Source organism: Panicum virgatum, chromosome 8N (genome assembly GCF_016808335.1).
Source record: "Panicum virgatum strain AP13 chromosome 8N, P.virgatum_v5, whole genome shotgun sequence".
NCBI lineage: Eukaryota > Viridiplantae > Streptophyta > Magnoliopsida > Poales > Poaceae > Panicum > Panicum virgatum.
The window spans coordinates 6,724,737-6,742,296 of NC_053152.1; the positions used below are offsets into that span (position 1 = coordinate 6,724,737).

Below are 17,560 nucleotides of genomic sequence, written 5' to 3' on the forward strand. Positions count from 1 at the left end.
GCCAAGTCGGATACATCGCTCTTTGTTTATCAGCACAGCTCAGACACAGCTTATCTGCTTCTGTATGTTGATGATATTGTGCTCACAGCCTCATCATCGGGTTTTCTTCGGCAGATTATTTCGGCCCTCCAACAGGAATTCTCTATGAAGGACCTTGGGGAACTGCATCACTTTCTGGGTACGCGAGTTCAGCGGTGTGGCTAGGGCCTTCTTCTTTCCCAGTGGCAGTTCATGCTGGATATTCTGGAGCGTGCCAAGATGATAGAGTGCAAGCCGTGTTCTACTCCAGTCGACACAAATCCGAAGGTTGCTGCTAATGGAGGTGCACCAGTGGCTGATGCCTCAGATTATAGGAGTCTTGCTGGTGCCTTGCAGTACCTGACGTTCACTCGGCCAGATATTACTTATGTTGTCCAGCAGGTCTGTTTGCACATGCATGATCCACGGGAACCTCACTTGGTGGCTCTGAAGCGCATCCTGCGCTATCTCCAGGGCACTCTTGATTTGGGCCTCTTGCTGCGACCATCCACCTCTTTGGATCTTGTTGTCTACACTGATGCTGATTGGGCCGGCTGTCCAGATACGCGCAAGTTCACATCGGGCTATGCTATGTTTCTCGGTGACAACCTGATATGCCCACGCCGACCACACCATCAAGTATACCGACTACATCAAGCAAGATGGAACAATCATCAAGTCAAGTTGCACCAGCTCATGTCTTCGATGGACCAATTACTCGTAGCCGAGCTAAACAGCTACAACAAGAGGTGCACGCGCTACTTTGTGAAATTCCATTTATTAATGAGAATTATATACTTCCTAAATCGTGCATGTTGCTATTACTCAGGTTCACCAAGGAGGATGACAAGGACACGCCGAGACTGAACCAGAGAGGAGAACTACGTCGAACCAGTTCGGCCTGGCAGAACTGTCATGAAGAAACAGTCATATCTTTTGATTCATAGAAGCTGCGAAGGTCCATGAGTACTTGTTGGAAAGGTGTTGAAGTCAACTTTCTAATGCCACTAAGTGCCGAGTGCTTTAGAGCTCCCAGCTTGGCAGCCGAGTGCTTTTGGTGCAGACTGTTCAGAAGATCAATAGTCAGCCTGATATCCAAGTTTTCGTGAGAAACTGTATCGCTCTACAATATTTCGTGAAGCATGCTACACATGGTGTGAAAGGTTATCAAATTAGCTTTCCAACGCATCTGGTCCCGCGTCTTTTGGATGTTCCTAGGTGGAGTTATGATTAAAACATTGAAGACCACTCAAAAGGCCAGAAGACATGCGGGAGATTGACGACCACTGCATGAATGATCAAGCCAGTTGGCCTTCCACCTTCCCACGTGGCTCTTTCAGTTCACATCTATTTTTAGAGACTAGTTGTTAGTATAAATACCCCTTATTTGTAAGCCAAGAACAACTTTTGATGAATTAAGATTATTCCAGTGATATTTGCAGCCGAGCTGCTTGAGTGTCTTACTCAACCCTTGTTCTTCCTTGTTCTTCTTGAACTTGTGGAGAGATCTCTCTGAGATCCACTAATTCGTGCTCTGCGGGTTCCAGTACGGCTGCCCCGTCTTGTGTGGATTAGCTCCGGTTGTGGTTCTGCGGTCGTTCGGAGATCGAGTCGAAGTCTTCGTGGTTTCGGTGTCTCTCTCCCCGTCGCTTGGTCGCATCCAACCTTGGCCAGGTGTAAAGCCTTTTACCCCGCTGAATTTTTTTCAGCAAGTTATCCCCGTTACCAAAACCTACTGTCGTGAAGATCGGGCCACCCTTCGCCGAACCAATTCGGTGCATATCACAACCTCATCTCCTAGTCCTCTAAGCACCAATCAACTATCTCGAGGTCCAGTGCGGAGGCTGAGTATCGCGCTGTGGCCAATGGAGTTGCTGAGGCTACTTGGCTGCGCCAGCTCCTTCAGGAGCTCCGTGCCCCTCTTCACCACGCTACACTGGTATATTGTGATAATATCAGTGCTGTCTACATGACTTCCAACCCTGTTCAGCATCAGTGCACGAAACGCATCGAGATTGATCTTCACTTCATTTGGGAGCGGGTTGCAGTTGGTGATCTCTGAGTTCTTCATGTACCGACTTCATCGTAGTACGCGGATATCTTCACCAAAGGCTTGCCTTCTTCTTTATTCACGGAGTTCGGGTCCAGTCTGAACGTGTGCAGTGGCTGACGATCAGACTGCGGGGGCGTGTTAGATTATATTTGCAACAGGCCTAATTGGGCTAGGCGCATGGGCTTAGCAGCCCAGCAGCCGTCAGGTCTTATGGTAGATGATATCTGTAATAGGCAAGGATTTCCTTGATTGGGTGCTGATTCTATAAACCCTAGGACCTCCTTGCTTATATATATTGTACATCTTGTACCTTGGTTAATCAATCTACTATTCTACCGAGCCATACTTTCTCTCACTGATATCAGACGAAAAGCACAGCAACAAAAACATCCTCCATCAGTAGTACCTGCTTCACAACACCGGCAATGCATGCATGTTGACAGTGTCATCCTGCTTGTACAATAGCTCGGCCCCAATATGATCGATGAACGTTATCTGCCGATCCAAGGACTGTCATTTCGATGCTTCTGTTGCTTAACGCGCTCCAGGGATTAAGTTTTGGATTGATTATTCTACGGACTACTGTCGTATTGGCAAGAGCTAGCACACGATGTTGGCATAACTCTTGTTCCTTGCATGTCAGCTCAAAGTCTTCAGTGTTCTCTGGAGCAGAGCATGCCAAAATAACGTGTGGATCCACACGCGGTCTGCCAGTCGTTGTCAGCTGCCTAACACGAGTTCCATAACTGCGTGTTCTGCTTAGGACTATAGACTTTGAGCTTAATTTGGAGAAAGATGTGGCATCGTTGCAGCTCCAAGTTTTGTTCCGCCGGCCGGTCAGTCTGTCGTGAGCATTGGGGGTTCGTGTCATGTGCTATCTGATGTGTTGTCACGTCTGGCCATGGTGTCTGATTTGTCATGACAGTTTTAATTTGCATCATGAATTCTGTTTCTAGTCTGCCAAGTGCCAACCCTATCTGATGGTCTAGTTGTTGCCAACAAGTTGGGTTTTCTTTGTCGTTTCATTATGCCAACGTTCAATGTTGCCTTGGAGGCCGAACAATTTACTACTTAGCATGTGCAGCCGGGGATGTATTGTCATCTATACGAGGAATTATACAATGGTTGAAATAAATAAAGATCGTCTATCAAGCTGAAATCGACGGCTATGGCATAAGAGGTACCAAGATAAACGTATCAATCGGTATCTAAATAGACTCATACCAAAATAGATAAGTTACTTCCTGAAAAAGGTACCTTGCAGTAACTTCTGGTACCTTTTCAACCACCGTAACACACCTCTTAGAAGCTGAGGTACGGACATTTTTGTTTGCTTCACTAAGACACCAAGTTTGACTATGTATTACATTTTTAGGTACTTCATGTTGTGTTAATAATGTGGATTAGTTATTAAATAACTATAAGGATACTAGCATTATACTAGAATCAGAATCCCCCTCAACATCTCGTACATTTACTCGAACTTAATGAACATCATCCCATTTTCGATCCGATGTATACATTCCCAGTTGCAGTTTTGTTGACATATATAGAAACAATCTGTGAATATTACTTCAGCGTCTAATCTAGGGAAAGTTTTATGGGATATCTTACCCAAACCATGATTAAATAAGTTCCGATCCTTCACGCATGATGCATAATGCCATTTATTATTTTCTTTGTCTTCTAGAATGCTACTTTATTCATCCTTTAAGATGTTTAGTAAACTACCTTCCTCACCTGGAGTGCTTGAAGTATGCAAGTGCTGAATTCATGAATGCCCAAGTTATCAAAGGCTAAGTGCAGCTTTCTTTATGTGTGTTTTTACATGAACTTCCTATCTTTCACAGTGGAAGTGAAAGAGATCCGAGATGCTCTGAGGGATCCTGAACTGCAGAAAATGATACTTAAAATTGATGGGTCTTCGGAACCAGAAAAGGTCAGTCTTCATAGTTCATTCACCTATGAAAATTGCTATGTTTGAAATGTGTTTGAAAACCGTAGTTCGCCGAGTGCCAAGAAGTTTGCCGAGTGCAACTTTTCGGGCACTCAGCAAACAATCTATTTGCCAAGTGCCAACAAAAAAAACACTCGGCAAAAACAGACACTCGGCAAACAAGGTTGTTTGCCGAGTGCCAAGGGGTGGGCACTCGGCAAACAACCCATTTGAGGTGTGTTTGATATTGTTTCTTATTTGCCAGCCCTTGCGCCTTTTGGTCGTCTGTTGCTACTATGTTTAATTATGTCGTCTGTTGCATGGCCTAGTTTCTGTTGGGGAACCAATCGATCCAAGTTTTTTGCTTTTTGGAAGCCAACAAATCTCCATAGTATAGACACAAGATTCCATTCAGAATTTCAGCAACCAATGTTCATGTTCAAGCCTGATGAGCTTACTATACCAATTATGGCCTGATCAATATTGTCCTGGTTCCTGATCTGCTTGTGGTGTTAATTTTTTTTGAGCTCGTAGTGTTAATTGTGAGGTGCGATAGTGTCTTGTAGCAATGTCGGCAACAAAACTTTGGAGTAATGTCAAAGACCCTCCCTCGGCAAGGACAGGGATGCAGGAGGATTGCGAAAAAGGGTTAGGTTGGACGTGTAGTGGCCTTATGGTTGCATTGGGCCTACGAACATGCATGTTCAGATGTCACTAGTAGGGAGTAGATGATGAACAGTCTCTATACTCCACGGAGGATGCAGCGTGGCGTTTACCCTTGCTCTTAGCCTCCAACTCTGTGATCACTGCATGCCAGATGATAGTCTAATATAGTGCAAAGTCTAGAATTATCTTGTTTATTTTGAGTAATAATAATATAATCGTGAAGGTGCATTTGGGATTTTGGTAATATAATAAGATATATGTATGGTAAAATATGTTAATTATTTGTGTAGCTAGTATCCTATAGGTATGCACGATATGTAGTTTAATATGCAAAACGATGGACATATTTATATTTATAAATAGAAATATATCTTAATGCTATTGGTGGGTAATTTATAAACTTGTATATGGGTATTTTAGGCTAATTTTTTCGTAATGATAGTGGTGGATAATTTTATTTTTTCTTATTTTCTCTGATTAACGTAGGAATTTTAGACCTTGAGAGCGAACGTGGAGGCTCCGTTTGTTGGCTAAATAATAAGATAATAGATGTTGCTCGTATAGAAGTAACAGATGGAATGGGTTGTGAATTGATTTAATTAAAATTCGAGGGTTTTTCTAAAAATTCTGAGAGAGGACCAGGATAGTGGGTTGATTTTATGAAAACTTAAGGTTCTATTTGCAAATTTCCTTGAACATGCGGGTTGATTTCGGGAAAAGTTGAGGACTTTTTCATTATAGAGTAAATTTTAAATTCAAAATGCTTTCGCAATTCGTTTGCACAAATGGTTACATGTGACCTGTTGTACTTACAATTTAGACAGAAAATGTCCAAATCAAATGATAATCAACACAAAAGTTTCCTAGAATTTCAAAATATGCAACTTTACTATAGAGTAAAGTTTTGTAAATTCAAATTATTTTTATAGTTCATTTAACATAACATTTTATTTTACTAAAAATATAATATCATACCACCATTCTTCTATGGCTTCTCATTTTTCTATATTGTGGTCTTTTCGCAACGGCAGCAAGCCGGTAAAAGCTAAGCGAGGGGATCGATGTATTGTGAGTGTAATGGACACCAGCAAGTTGCAAGTCCAAGTCCATTTGTTTCCTCACAGGCACCAAGCTAAATGTTCAGGACGTGCCAAATCTGGTAGGATTGAACGTTGAACGGTCATGGACAACACATGGAATTCTAAGATGATTTTGCAGGTTTGAAGAGCAGCAGCCGCCACTCACCAACCATCAACCCAAATAAGAGAGAAAGCCGTTGCATTTTATTTCTTGATGATTTTGCAGACGGCTTGATCTTGTCCTGCAAAAGACTTCAAGTCAACACCTACAAGCTCAAGACACCTACCCTTCTTCTTCAATGCCTCTTACAAACTACTTTCTTTGTTCTTGAAGATATATAGCACAAGCTAGTTAACAAAAATAATTAATTAATTAGTCTTTTTTCCTTCTTCTTATTAATATACGCCGAACCGTAAGGTTCAGGATCTTTCGAAAAAAATTAGTCTCTTTTCCTAAATATTGTACTATATTTTAGAATGAAAAGGGGAGTAAACCACACGTATATAGAAATTTTTGCTTATGAAACACCTGCCTGTAATAGTAGCATAAAATTGTCATTCCACACGGCAATAACAAGACCAGGAGGTGGTGATAGAATAGTTGAAATGACCTTGTCATCCAATCAGACGAAAACAACTTGAGTAAACAAGAAACACTCGAGCTGTTGTGAGCCTGTCAGCTAGTCCAGCGTCAGTTTATTTGGAACCTTCCATTGCTTAACGCGCTCAAGACTGTGTTGTTGACATGGACAGGAGTAGATGTTGACCCAACGCTCAATCGTATCACAAAACTCTCAGTCTCAGTCTTTTTATTAGCCTTCTCTGGACTAGCAAAGATAAGGTAGATAAATATATATCCACAGTTCCACACCAACACAAGGTCTCTCTGCAAGTCGTCTAGCAGTTGGATTATCTGTGGAAATACGCGGCTCACCAACCGAGATAGTATAGCAAGGTTTATATTTTTCACGTGTGAACTAAACATAATGCTAGGTTGAAAAAATGTGTTTAGTATGAGAGAAAATTTCACCGCATCCCAACACAACACTAGGTGTGTTTCATGCAACATTTCAAACCAAAGTGCAGCAACTGAAAACTAGATTTTCTGATCACTTTGTAGCAACTAAGGATAGCATATATATCCAACAAAAAAAACCAATAGCAGACATCTAAATTATCTTTTATTTTTTAAAACAAAGAGTGCTTCATTAGAGTGCACCTAACCCAAAAAATTCCAAAACCCATAGCCAAAGCACCAAACTCAAAACTCTCCCAAAAGAAAACAAAAACAGAGAGAAAACAATAGAAGTTGCGGAGCAGTTTCCAAAGCCGCGTGGTGTGCGCGGCAGAAACAAATGACTGCAGAGGGTAGAACCGAGCCGCTGTCACACGGGCCAGGTGATCACCCGGGCCAGCCGCTGTCACACGGGCCAGGTGATCACCCGGGCCACACGGCAGTGGTCGAGTCTCTCTGCAGTTAGGCGTCCTCGTTCTTCCCTGTCCTCCGGTATAAATACTCCTCACCCCCGCCATTCTTCCTCCTCTGCACCATCCCTCCTCGAGGCAGAGGAAGAGGGAGGAAAAACTCTAAGCGGTCAAGCCGCGGCGCGGGCGCCCACACCACTCCTCCCTCCTGCCCTCTCCTCCTCGTCCCGCCATGGCCGCCGCGCTCCTCCTGGCGGTCCTCCTCCCGCTCGTGGCCACCCCGTCCCGCGCCGCCGCACCGGCGGCGAGGGCGGCCTCCACCGCAGCGTTCCAGCTCCACGGCGACGTCTACCCCACAGGGTACGCGACCTCCTCTCCTCCCGTCCCGGGCCCTTGATCAAGGGTTCGCTAGTGTGTGCCGAGGACCGGATTGTGGGCAAGAATCCGCCGCGGAATTTGGGTTCTTGCCATCTGACTGATTGGATGCAAAATCCGTGGTCTTTTCACCCAATCGGGCTGGTGGCGTGGCGGATTGGCCTGCTGCGAATGCAGGCCGTCTCGCCTCGTTTCCGTCGCGCCGCGGGCGTTGGCCTTCGTCTGACCGAATCCTCTCTTTTGACTTTGCACGCCCCCCTTTCTTGCCTGCATTTTCTTTTCGTGGTTCGTCGTCAGTACTAGTTCAGAACATCACCAATTTAGTATTCACTCCAACTGAATCTTACACCGATAGTTACCGTTTTACCGCTTGCTCTTGGTCCTTCTTGGCGTGCTACTTTCAGGTTGTTGCGTGCTTCCATGAGCATTGACTTTTACCCCGGTCGAAATTTCCTGGTGTGCCCCCCTGTCTGTGCTTCCTTTAACTATCGTGTGGACTGTGGAGTTTCTTGCTCTTAGTTTCTCAGTAACTCCACATTTTTTTCTGTTGCAGGAAAGGAGAGCATCCTCTGCTTATTCCTTTTCTTTACCTAATTTTCACTTGTAAAAAATATGAGTCTGATTTCCTTTACCATCTAATTCCATCCAAGTTTGTAAGCAAGTGCAGCCACTTGTGTCAGCACGTGACAGTTAGCATTCTGTTCCATCTCTACAGCCACTACTATGTCACAATGAACATTGGGAACCCGGCGAAGCCCTACTTCCTGGACGTGGACACCGGCAGCGACCTCACATGGCTTCAGTGCGACGCACCCTGCCGGAGCTGCAACAAGGTACAGTTGATGATTGTTCAGAACTGCATCATAACTCTGGTCAGGTCCACTGTGTTTGCCTGTTTGATCATGGCATTCGTTTCAGAATGAACTCGGTACCAATGGAGCAAAGAAACATGTTGTTCTAAGTCCAAGTCTTTTTTTAAAGCAACACGCTTCTAGGTTTGCTTGGAAATGTAGAATTTTGACATGTTCCTTGCTTGGAAATGGTTGTTGCAGGTGCCGCACCCATTGTATCGGCCTGCACAGAACAGGCTTATACCTTGTGCAGATTCTCTTTGCACTGCACTTCACAGTGGACTGGGCACTAACAACAAGTGCCCTTCACCAAAACAATGTGACTACCGAATCAAGTACACAGACAGCGCATCATCTCAAGGTGTGCTTATCAATGACAACTTCTCGCTGCCCTTGAGCAAGTCCTCCAACATTCGTCCCAGCCTGACCTTTGGGTATAACACTTGAGTAAAATATTTCTTGATAGTGTAGCTGGATCAGTTTGTTGATATGGTTGCTTTTGTTTGCACAGCTGTGGGTATGATCAGCAAGTGGGAAAAAATGGTGCAGTGCAAGCAGTGACAGATGGCTTGCTTGGGCTAGGGAGGGGATCAGTTAGCCTTCTTTCACAGCTCAAGCAACAAGGGGTCACCAAGAATGTTCTTGGCCATTGCCTCAGTACGAAGGGAGGGGGGTTCCTCTTCTTTGGGGATGATATTGTGCCTACGTCACGCGTAACTTGGGTACCTATGGCTCGGAGCACATCTGGGTACACATCATTATCTCCAATGTTTCTTATTTGTGATATGAGCACATAAAGCTTTGTCCATATTTTGTTTCTGCAAATTTGTTAATACTCTGTTACAATTTGGTCTGAAGGTCAACATACTTTTACAAAATCAGCACAAGTATTATCCTTTCTGTGCCATTGGATTGGAAAGCTAATTTTTCGCATAAATTCCCTTGACAACTCAGTAATGTTATACTTTACAAATAATTTGAACTCTCGTTTATCATTTCCAGTCTATTTCTTGATTTTGATGCCACCTTACGAAATTAATGACCATTCTTCAGAAAAACAAAACAAAACTAGGTGTCCCTTGATTGTTAAGATTTGTGAACTCAGGCCAAGTATAACACGGGAAATACTGAGCATGTGAATCAGTTTATTTGATTCTTGCAAGTTTGTTAGCACTCTGTCACAATATATTACTGTAGGGACAATATGCCATTAATATAATGTTTCACATAATTTCCAGATTGTTTTGAGACTTTGATGTCAGTTTATGGAATTAATAGCCATTCTTCAAAAATAAAATGCAGGGTGTCCCTTGATAGTTAGAATTTATGAATGAACTCAGGTCAAGTATAACAACTGAATTGAGAGAGCCTGAGAATCAGGATATACATCATGGCTAATTCCATATATCATAGACCTGTATATAAGGGGCTATGGGCATTTACAAACTTTTCCCCCCTTCCTTCATTTGTTTTGACACATTATACAACATTGTTTTTCCAGGAACTACTACTCAGCTGGCTCAGGATCTCTGCAGTTTGATGGGCGTTCACTAGGCGTAAAGCCTATGGAGGTCGTATTTGACAGTGGTAGCACCTATACCTACTTTACTGCCCAGCCATACCAAGCTGTTGTCTCTGCGGTATATTTCAGTCATGATGTGTTCCAATTCCCATGGATTTTTGAGGAAACAAACAGTAAACTAATGGTACTCTGACCTTGCAGCTCAAGGGTGGTCTCAGCAAATCACTTAAACAGGTGTCAGATCCTGAGCTGCCTCTGTGCTGGAAAGGGCAAAAGGCATTCAAATCTGTGTTTGACGTCAAGAAGGAATTCAAGCCACTGTCTCTGAGCTTTCCCAATGCCAAGAATGCTGTCATGGACATCCCTCCTGAAAACTACCTCGTTGTCACTGTAAACACTCAAGACTTAACTGACCAGCATCAGTGAACCAAAATGTTTTACAGAATGAAATGATTGCTAAATGTCTTCTTACATTTTGTGCCAGAAAAATGGAAATGCGTGCTTGGGCATCCTTGACGGAACGTCACCTAAGCTGAGTTTCAACGTAATTGGAGGTACAGAGTCCAGTCATACAAGTTCCCATTTTGAAACTCTGATACACTGCAACTTTATGTAACAACTTCTGTTGAACTTTTGTTTTGTAGACATCACGATGCAGGATCAGATGGTGATATATGATAATGAGAAAGCGCAGATTGGATGGGTGCGTGGACCATGCAGTAGGAGTGCCAAGTCTATTCTGTCTTCCTTTCCATGACCATTTCCCATATTAGAACCATGGGCTCTTGAATCCGTTTCCGTATACTGCTGCTGGAGTTTGTGAAAATTACTATCATCAAAACTCCTTGGAACGATCAACTTCCCAACTGAAGAGTGCCAGCTTGTTACTGTCGGAATAATGCGTGTTACATGTGAGGCGGATGAGATTATAGGAGTAAAGGTTAGAGAGGCAATAGGAAGTTACTAACAGTGGCTGTATGCATTGCAATAGTACAAATAAATTTTTGTCCAAAAAATCAAATAAACTGAGTGGCCAAATATTTGGTTAATGAAATGGACAGAGGACAAGTGTGGGTTGCTTTTTGTGATTGCAGAGAGTCCTGATGTATTGCAGTTCATGTATATAGTAACTTTCAAGAGTTAGTAGTGCTCTGTAGATTAGGTATAAAACATTTAAACCTGATGGCATTTATTTTGAGAAGGATTTCTCACTAAAATTCAAATCATGATTTGCTTGACAATCACTTGAAACGTGTACTAATTAATTTCTAATAATTTACTGATAAAGGATAAATAATTTGCACAGATCTGATCGTTTTCACTGTTTCTAGAAGTACATATACATAGGAGGTTTATACTCAATATATTGAAAGAGCACACTTGAATTGTGTGTGCTTATGTATCCTAAGATCGTGACTCCAGAGACAATTTTCTAATTGTATCAGATGACGTGTACAGAAACCATTTTTGCATTTACTCTGATTTTCCACGACTATTGGAATCAAACTTCAAATGCGAAGTTCATTCTGCTGTAACTGTGTATGATAATCCTGTGTGCTGTGAGCTGTGATAGGGCATTACTAGATATAGCAAGAATATCATTTCAGTGGAAAATGCCTTGCTCTTTCCTTACAACAACAACAACAACAACAAAGCCTTTTAATCCCAAGCAAGTTGGTATGTACATGAACTGCAGCGCATTCAATGGAAAATGCCTCACTCTTTTCTTAAATTCCCAGTTTCTGCTGCTGCGCTATTGTTCATATTGGTTCCACCTCAAGTTTCCATGTGTTGGTACCCCAGTTTTATCTGATATGATGGGGATGATAATTATCAAAACAAAGTAAATTTCACCGGCGGTATTTAAAGTTGTCCCGATTTCTCGTCCCGGTCCCGATACTTTTAAAATGCACATAATTATCCTTAAACTTGTCCCACACTCTTATCCTAGATCTTAAACTTCTCTTGAATTCTCATCCCGGTCCTCATACTCCCAAAATGCACATAATGGTATATAAGTTTATCCCACGCTCTCAAACAAGTCCATATACTCCATCGGTCCCAAATTATTAGTCGTTGTGCCTTTTCTAGATGCATAGCATAATGACTAATAATTTGGGACGGAGGGAGTACTTTCAAAATATTTAAAAAAAACTTTTATGGATAAGTTTTAAAGATCAGGATAAGAAGGTGGGACAAGTTTACAGACTATTATATGCATTTTGAGAGTATGAGGACCATGATGAGAAATCGGGATAAGTTTAAGGAACGGAATAAGAGTGTCGGGCATGTTTAAGGACTAATATGTGCACTTTAAGAGTGCAGGGGCAGGGATAAGAACTCAGGACAAATTTCAAGATCGCCGTAAAAATTACTCTTACCCAAATGTTACTGGTTTGATATTAAAATACTGCATATTCCTTCTCCGCTAACTTAATCAGGATAAAAATATATATTTAAAAAATAGAGGGAAAACAAAATATTTCTAGTTATTATGTGAATTATTCAAAGTGAGTTCGTGTAGGACCGAGAAATGCGACCAGGGGGGGTGAATGGGAGCCAATTAAAATTATCGCGATCGAAAACTTTGGCTCAAGTTCCAAGTGCGCACCCCAACCCTAGAGTCCTAGGCGAGATGTGAAGTAGCTACGGAGGAGCTACACCAACACAAGAGAGCCCTAGGAACAAACGTGAACAAGCGCGGAAGCAAACACGAAGAAACAGCGCAAGATTCAGCACGGTATACTAACACCGGTTGAACCGACGTATAAAACTTGAATACGTCGGACTAACCGGTGGTACAGAGCCGGCAGCAGCAGCAAACAGCAAGCACCGGTTGATCCGACGCCCTGGTTTGAATAGCGTCGGTTCAACCGGTGTGTGACGCCGGTTTAACCGACAAAATCAGAGACTGACGTCGGTGCAGTTGTCCAGAGGGGCAACAAAACACACCAAAACCATGCTGTGAGCACCGGTTAAATCGACGTGCACCAATTGTCAAAGCCGATTGCAGAGCACCGGTTCAACCGGCGCTAAGGAAAGTCAATACGCCGGTTAAACAACCCAAAACAGCACACACAGAAGCAACACCGGATGAACCGATGCTCAAGAGAGAGAAAGCACCGGTGCAATCCAATAACACACAGAAAACCCCAATGAGCGTGAAACCTACTCACCGGTTGAACCGACGACCTTGAGCTCGAGCGTCGGTTTAACCGGTGTTAGGAAGAAATTCAGTCCATGCCCAGAAACTCTGTTTTCCTCTCGGCTCGATCCAAAACTCAAAGTTCAAGGGATCAAATCAAGTCCAAACCTTACCAAATTTTGTAGGCATGATCACAAAGGGTTTGTGAACATGTCCACACAAGGAATTGACGAATCACTCCATGGTTTAGGAGGAATCGCAGGTTTAGTGATCAAGAACGGGGTTTTCTCAAAAACGTGAAAAAATCAAGAACTAAGATCCTAACGAGCTCGTGATTTCCAGAGGATTTGCACTAGGCAAGAAGGGTTAGAATCACGTCAAAGAGCTCAAAGAACTACACCAATCTCGCACTTCATGATCTAACAAACGAAATCACAAATTGTCACAACCAAAGCATGAAGTGTATGAGATTGAAAACTTACTCAAATTCCCAGAGGGCACAAGGAGGGAAGGGCCTCCTTTCCCACGAAAATTCAGTACAAGGTCTTCACAAATCCATGGCTAAAATCCTACCTAGAAGAGAGAAGGGAGGAAGGACATGGAGGGAGGAGCGAAGAGGAGGGCGGCTGGCTCTTTTCTTCTGTTCTATCCAGCGCACATCCACCAGGGAGAGGAGGTGCTCCTTTTGTTCCAGAGCCAAGCGCCACACCTGCCAGCTGCCTCCCTTCCTTGCCTTCCAAGTCTTCTTCTAAAAGACTACAATACCCCTAAGTGCTGATATAAAACTAGAAGGCCCTTAGGGGCAAAACAGGAAAAGATACATTGAAGACCATCTGACGGCTGCAACGACTTGGAGAACTTTGCTTCGACCCGACGCAATTCCTCTGATGTCGCCACGCGTCCTTCTGGAATCTTCACGGGGGCAGTTTTGGGAAAACTGCCAAAACCGAGTTCGGGTCCGGTTTTGGAGGAACCGCGAAACCTTCCCGCGCGATGTTTCCGGGCACACCCGCCAAGCCCGATGTCGCCACGTGTCCGACCTCCCGCCGGAACCCTAGCGCCTTCGTCATCCATGACGCCATCGCCATCTCTCTCCGACTCGGCCGACGTCGACGCATCCCAGCCGTTGGTTTTTCCCGAGCTACCAACAAACTCCACGCCGTCTCGCCTTGGCGCCAGGAATGGATCACAACGCGGCCCAGCAGTGGCCCAAGCATCTGGGCCGCCCTTCTCCACCGCACGGTCATCCGGTCGGGCCTCCAATGCCACCGCAAGGTCTCCTGCCTCCGCGTGGTCGTCGAGCTCTCTGCCACCGCAACGCTGCCGCATGGTGCATCGGCACGTGCCTCACTCTTGTCCAAACCATCTCGCTGCCACCACGCCATCTGTGTACCTGCACACCACAGACCAAGAACTGGCGCAATCTCCACAGAGTCGCGACTACACACAGTTAGTCCACTCCGCGTGTTGGCAATCACTCATCACACCAAGGAGCAGGCCTCCACTGCCTCTCAATCTCCCCCTTGATGAGTGCATTGTCAACACCACACCCCACACGGGCACTGGTGAAAGAAAAGGATAACCAAAAAGAAATAGAAAACAAAGAGAGCTAACTCAAGTGATCAAAGGCGAAATGAAAGCCAGAAAAGATCACTTGGAGATAGGAAAGCCAAAAGAGTCAGCCCCCAAGACAAGGGCAACGGCTCGACGCACTGACTCCAAAACATGCTTGACCCCTCAAGAAGGAGGCAAGGCTCAACACAGCCAAGCTTGTGCAAAGTTGGTCCCTCCAGAAAGAGGCAAAGCTCAACGCAACCAGCAAAAGAGCATGAAAAAGCTCAAAACTCCCCCTGAAATGCAGCTCCCCCTCACTATGCAACTCTCCCCCGATGTGTGCACACTCAAAGTCTGAATCTCTCCCTGAGACCAAACAAACAATCTCTCCCCCTTAAGACAAGGATCAAGAAATTCTCCCCCTTAAGACAAGGATCAAGAAATTCTCCCCCTAACCCCTAAGGTGAGACACAAAACAACAATCTCTCCCCCTTGTTGACAAGGCACACGTCAAGGAAACTCCCCCTGCCTAGATGCTCCCCCTGGAAATATGCCATGAAGTGCAGTGCATGCGTGCCTAAAAGCTTCCAGGTACCGAACAAGAGCATTTGCAAGGGTCAAATCAGCTCAGCATATGAGGGTGCATATACAAAGACAATGCATGGAGAAGCTCATAAGAATATATCTATACAGATCATGAGCAAGAATTTATCATTTGTAAAAGAAAAGCATCACCATAAAGAACCTAGCATACTAGAAGGTAAACAAGCATGCTAGTGCTAGCAAGAACATGCAGGTGAGCTACCCAAAGCATAGCACAGCAACTGCCACTCAGGTAACCTTGAAACCAATTGAAAAACTCTCAGATTCTCAAACATAAAGAATTGGTGCCAGAGGTTGAAAACTTGCAAGTGCTTAACTTAGCGAATGTGCCAAGCCTAGGTCAATGACCATCAGAAGCTTAAGACAACACTCTCAGTCATCCACCGCCTTGTCCAAGTTCTCCAGAGGAGCAGTCTCAGAACAAGATCAGTGGTGCAAGCAATCCCACCTGGATCTTTTCACTCAGAGCAAAGCAAGAGTTGGATTTTTGAAATTAGAGTCCAATTAATACATTCCAACACGAAGCAAAAGAGGGCATCTTGTTGCATGTGATAGCAAAAGGACCTAGCCACTAAACATGAAACAAGATAGCAAAAGCATACGAGCCTACACATGCTAGTAGCAGATCCAAAAGGTGACCATGTTTTATGATTTTCAAAGAATAAAATAGCTAAGCTCAGAGCCAATATACAACATATTCAAAGGAGCTAGCTACTCATGGTCAAAGCATATATACAACTCATAGCATAGCACAAGGCACAAGCAAATGCAGATATCATACATGAGAAGCTTAGTGCAAGTGTAATGCATATGAGCAAATGCAATGCAAGTTGGTATGTACACAAAATGCAAGAAAAAGCAAAAAGAAGGAAAAACAAATCCTAAACTACAAAAACAACTACCCAACTCAAAATGGGTAGCACACGCCAAGCTCTCCCCGCAAGCGAGCATAGGTGGCTTGTTCTAGGGGCTTGGTCAAGATGTCGGCTACTTGATTATCAATGGACACATGGGTCAGCTCGACATCACCCTTCTCATAGTGATCTCTCAGGAAGTGGAACCTCACGTCTATATGCTTGGAGCGAGAGTGTAGGACGGGGTTTTTGGCTAAGCTAATGGCTGAGGTGCTGTCAATGAAAATGGGAACTCTGCCATAGGTTAGGCCAAAATCGCTGAGAGTGTGTCTCATCCAAAGGATCTGGGAGCAGCAACTAGCAGCAGCTATGTATTCGGCTTCTGTGGTGGAAAGAGCTACACTAGTTTGCTTGCGGGCAGACCAAGACACAAGAGAAGTTCCAAGAAACTGACAGGTGCCTGAAGTCGACTTGCGATCAATCCGACACCCACCATGATCAGCATCAGAAAAGCCAACCAACGCAAGAGAAGAGGAAGAAGAGTGCCATAAGCCAAACTCAGGAGTGTATCGAAGGTACCTGAAAATCCTCTTCACAGCGTTCCTGTGAGAAGTGCGCGGAGAAGCCTGGAACCTCGCGCAGAGACAGACCGCGAACTGGATGTCGGGTCTGGTGGCTGTTAGGTACAGGAGCGAGCCGATCATGCTCCTGTACTCCTTCTGGTCCACAGCAACACCTTCAGTGTCCTTATCCAGCGCCGTAGAAGTGCTCATGGGAGTCGGCATGGGACTGAGGTCCCCGAAGTCGAACTTTTTGAGCATGTCCTTGGTGTACTTGGCCTGGTGGACGAAGGTGCCATCTCGGGTTTGCTTGATGTGCAACCCGAGGAAGAACTGAAGCTCACCCATCATCGACATCTCGAACTCCCTGCTCATATCATCAGAAAAGCTAGAAACAAGAGAGTGAGAGGAGCCACCAAAGATGATATCATCCACATAAATCTGAACCAACAGAAAGTCAGTACCACGCCTGAGGAGAAACAGTGTCTTATCTACCGATCCCATGACAAACCCCTGTTTAAGCAAAAAGGCTCTCAACCTCGCATACCAGGCTCTTGGGGCTTGCTTCAGACCATACAGAGCCTTCTGAAGCTTGAAGACTCGGTCTGGAAACTTGGGACTCTCAAAGCCAGGAGGCTGCTTCACATAGACCTCCTCCTCTATAAACCCGTTCAAAAAGGCACTCTTAACATCCATCTGATACAGCTTGAACCCCTTTGAAGCTGCAAAGGCTAAAAAGATCCTGATGGCCTCTAAACGAGCTACAGGTGCAAAGGTCTCCTCATAATCTATCCCCTCCTGCTGACTGTAACCCTGAGCTACTAACCTAGCCTTGTTCCTCACAACCATCCCATCCTCACCCTGTTTGTTCTTGAAAACCCATTTGGTACCTATAGGGTGGCAATCTGGTGGAGGCTCT

At 44.4% G+C, this 17,560-nt stretch overlaps 1 protein-coding gene across 1 annotated transcript; it reads left to right on the top strand.

The window, feature by feature from the left end:
* Positions 1-7,302: 7,302 nt before the first annotated feature.
* Positions 7,303-11,103, top strand: LOC120685731 (aspartic proteinase Asp1-like). Its single transcript, XM_039967809.1, has 8 exons — positions 7,303-7,537; positions 8,268-8,385; positions 8,605-8,837; positions 8,915-9,151; positions 9,905-10,043; positions 10,127-10,315; positions 10,410-10,479; positions 10,570-11,103. Exons 1-8 carry the CDS (start codon positions 7,410-7,412, stop codon positions 10,680-10,682), a joined length of 1,227 nt encoding a protein of 408 aa, XP_039823743.1. The 5' UTR covers positions 7,303-7,409; the 3' UTR covers positions 10,683-11,103.
* Positions 11,104-17,560: the final 6,457 nt, after the last annotated feature.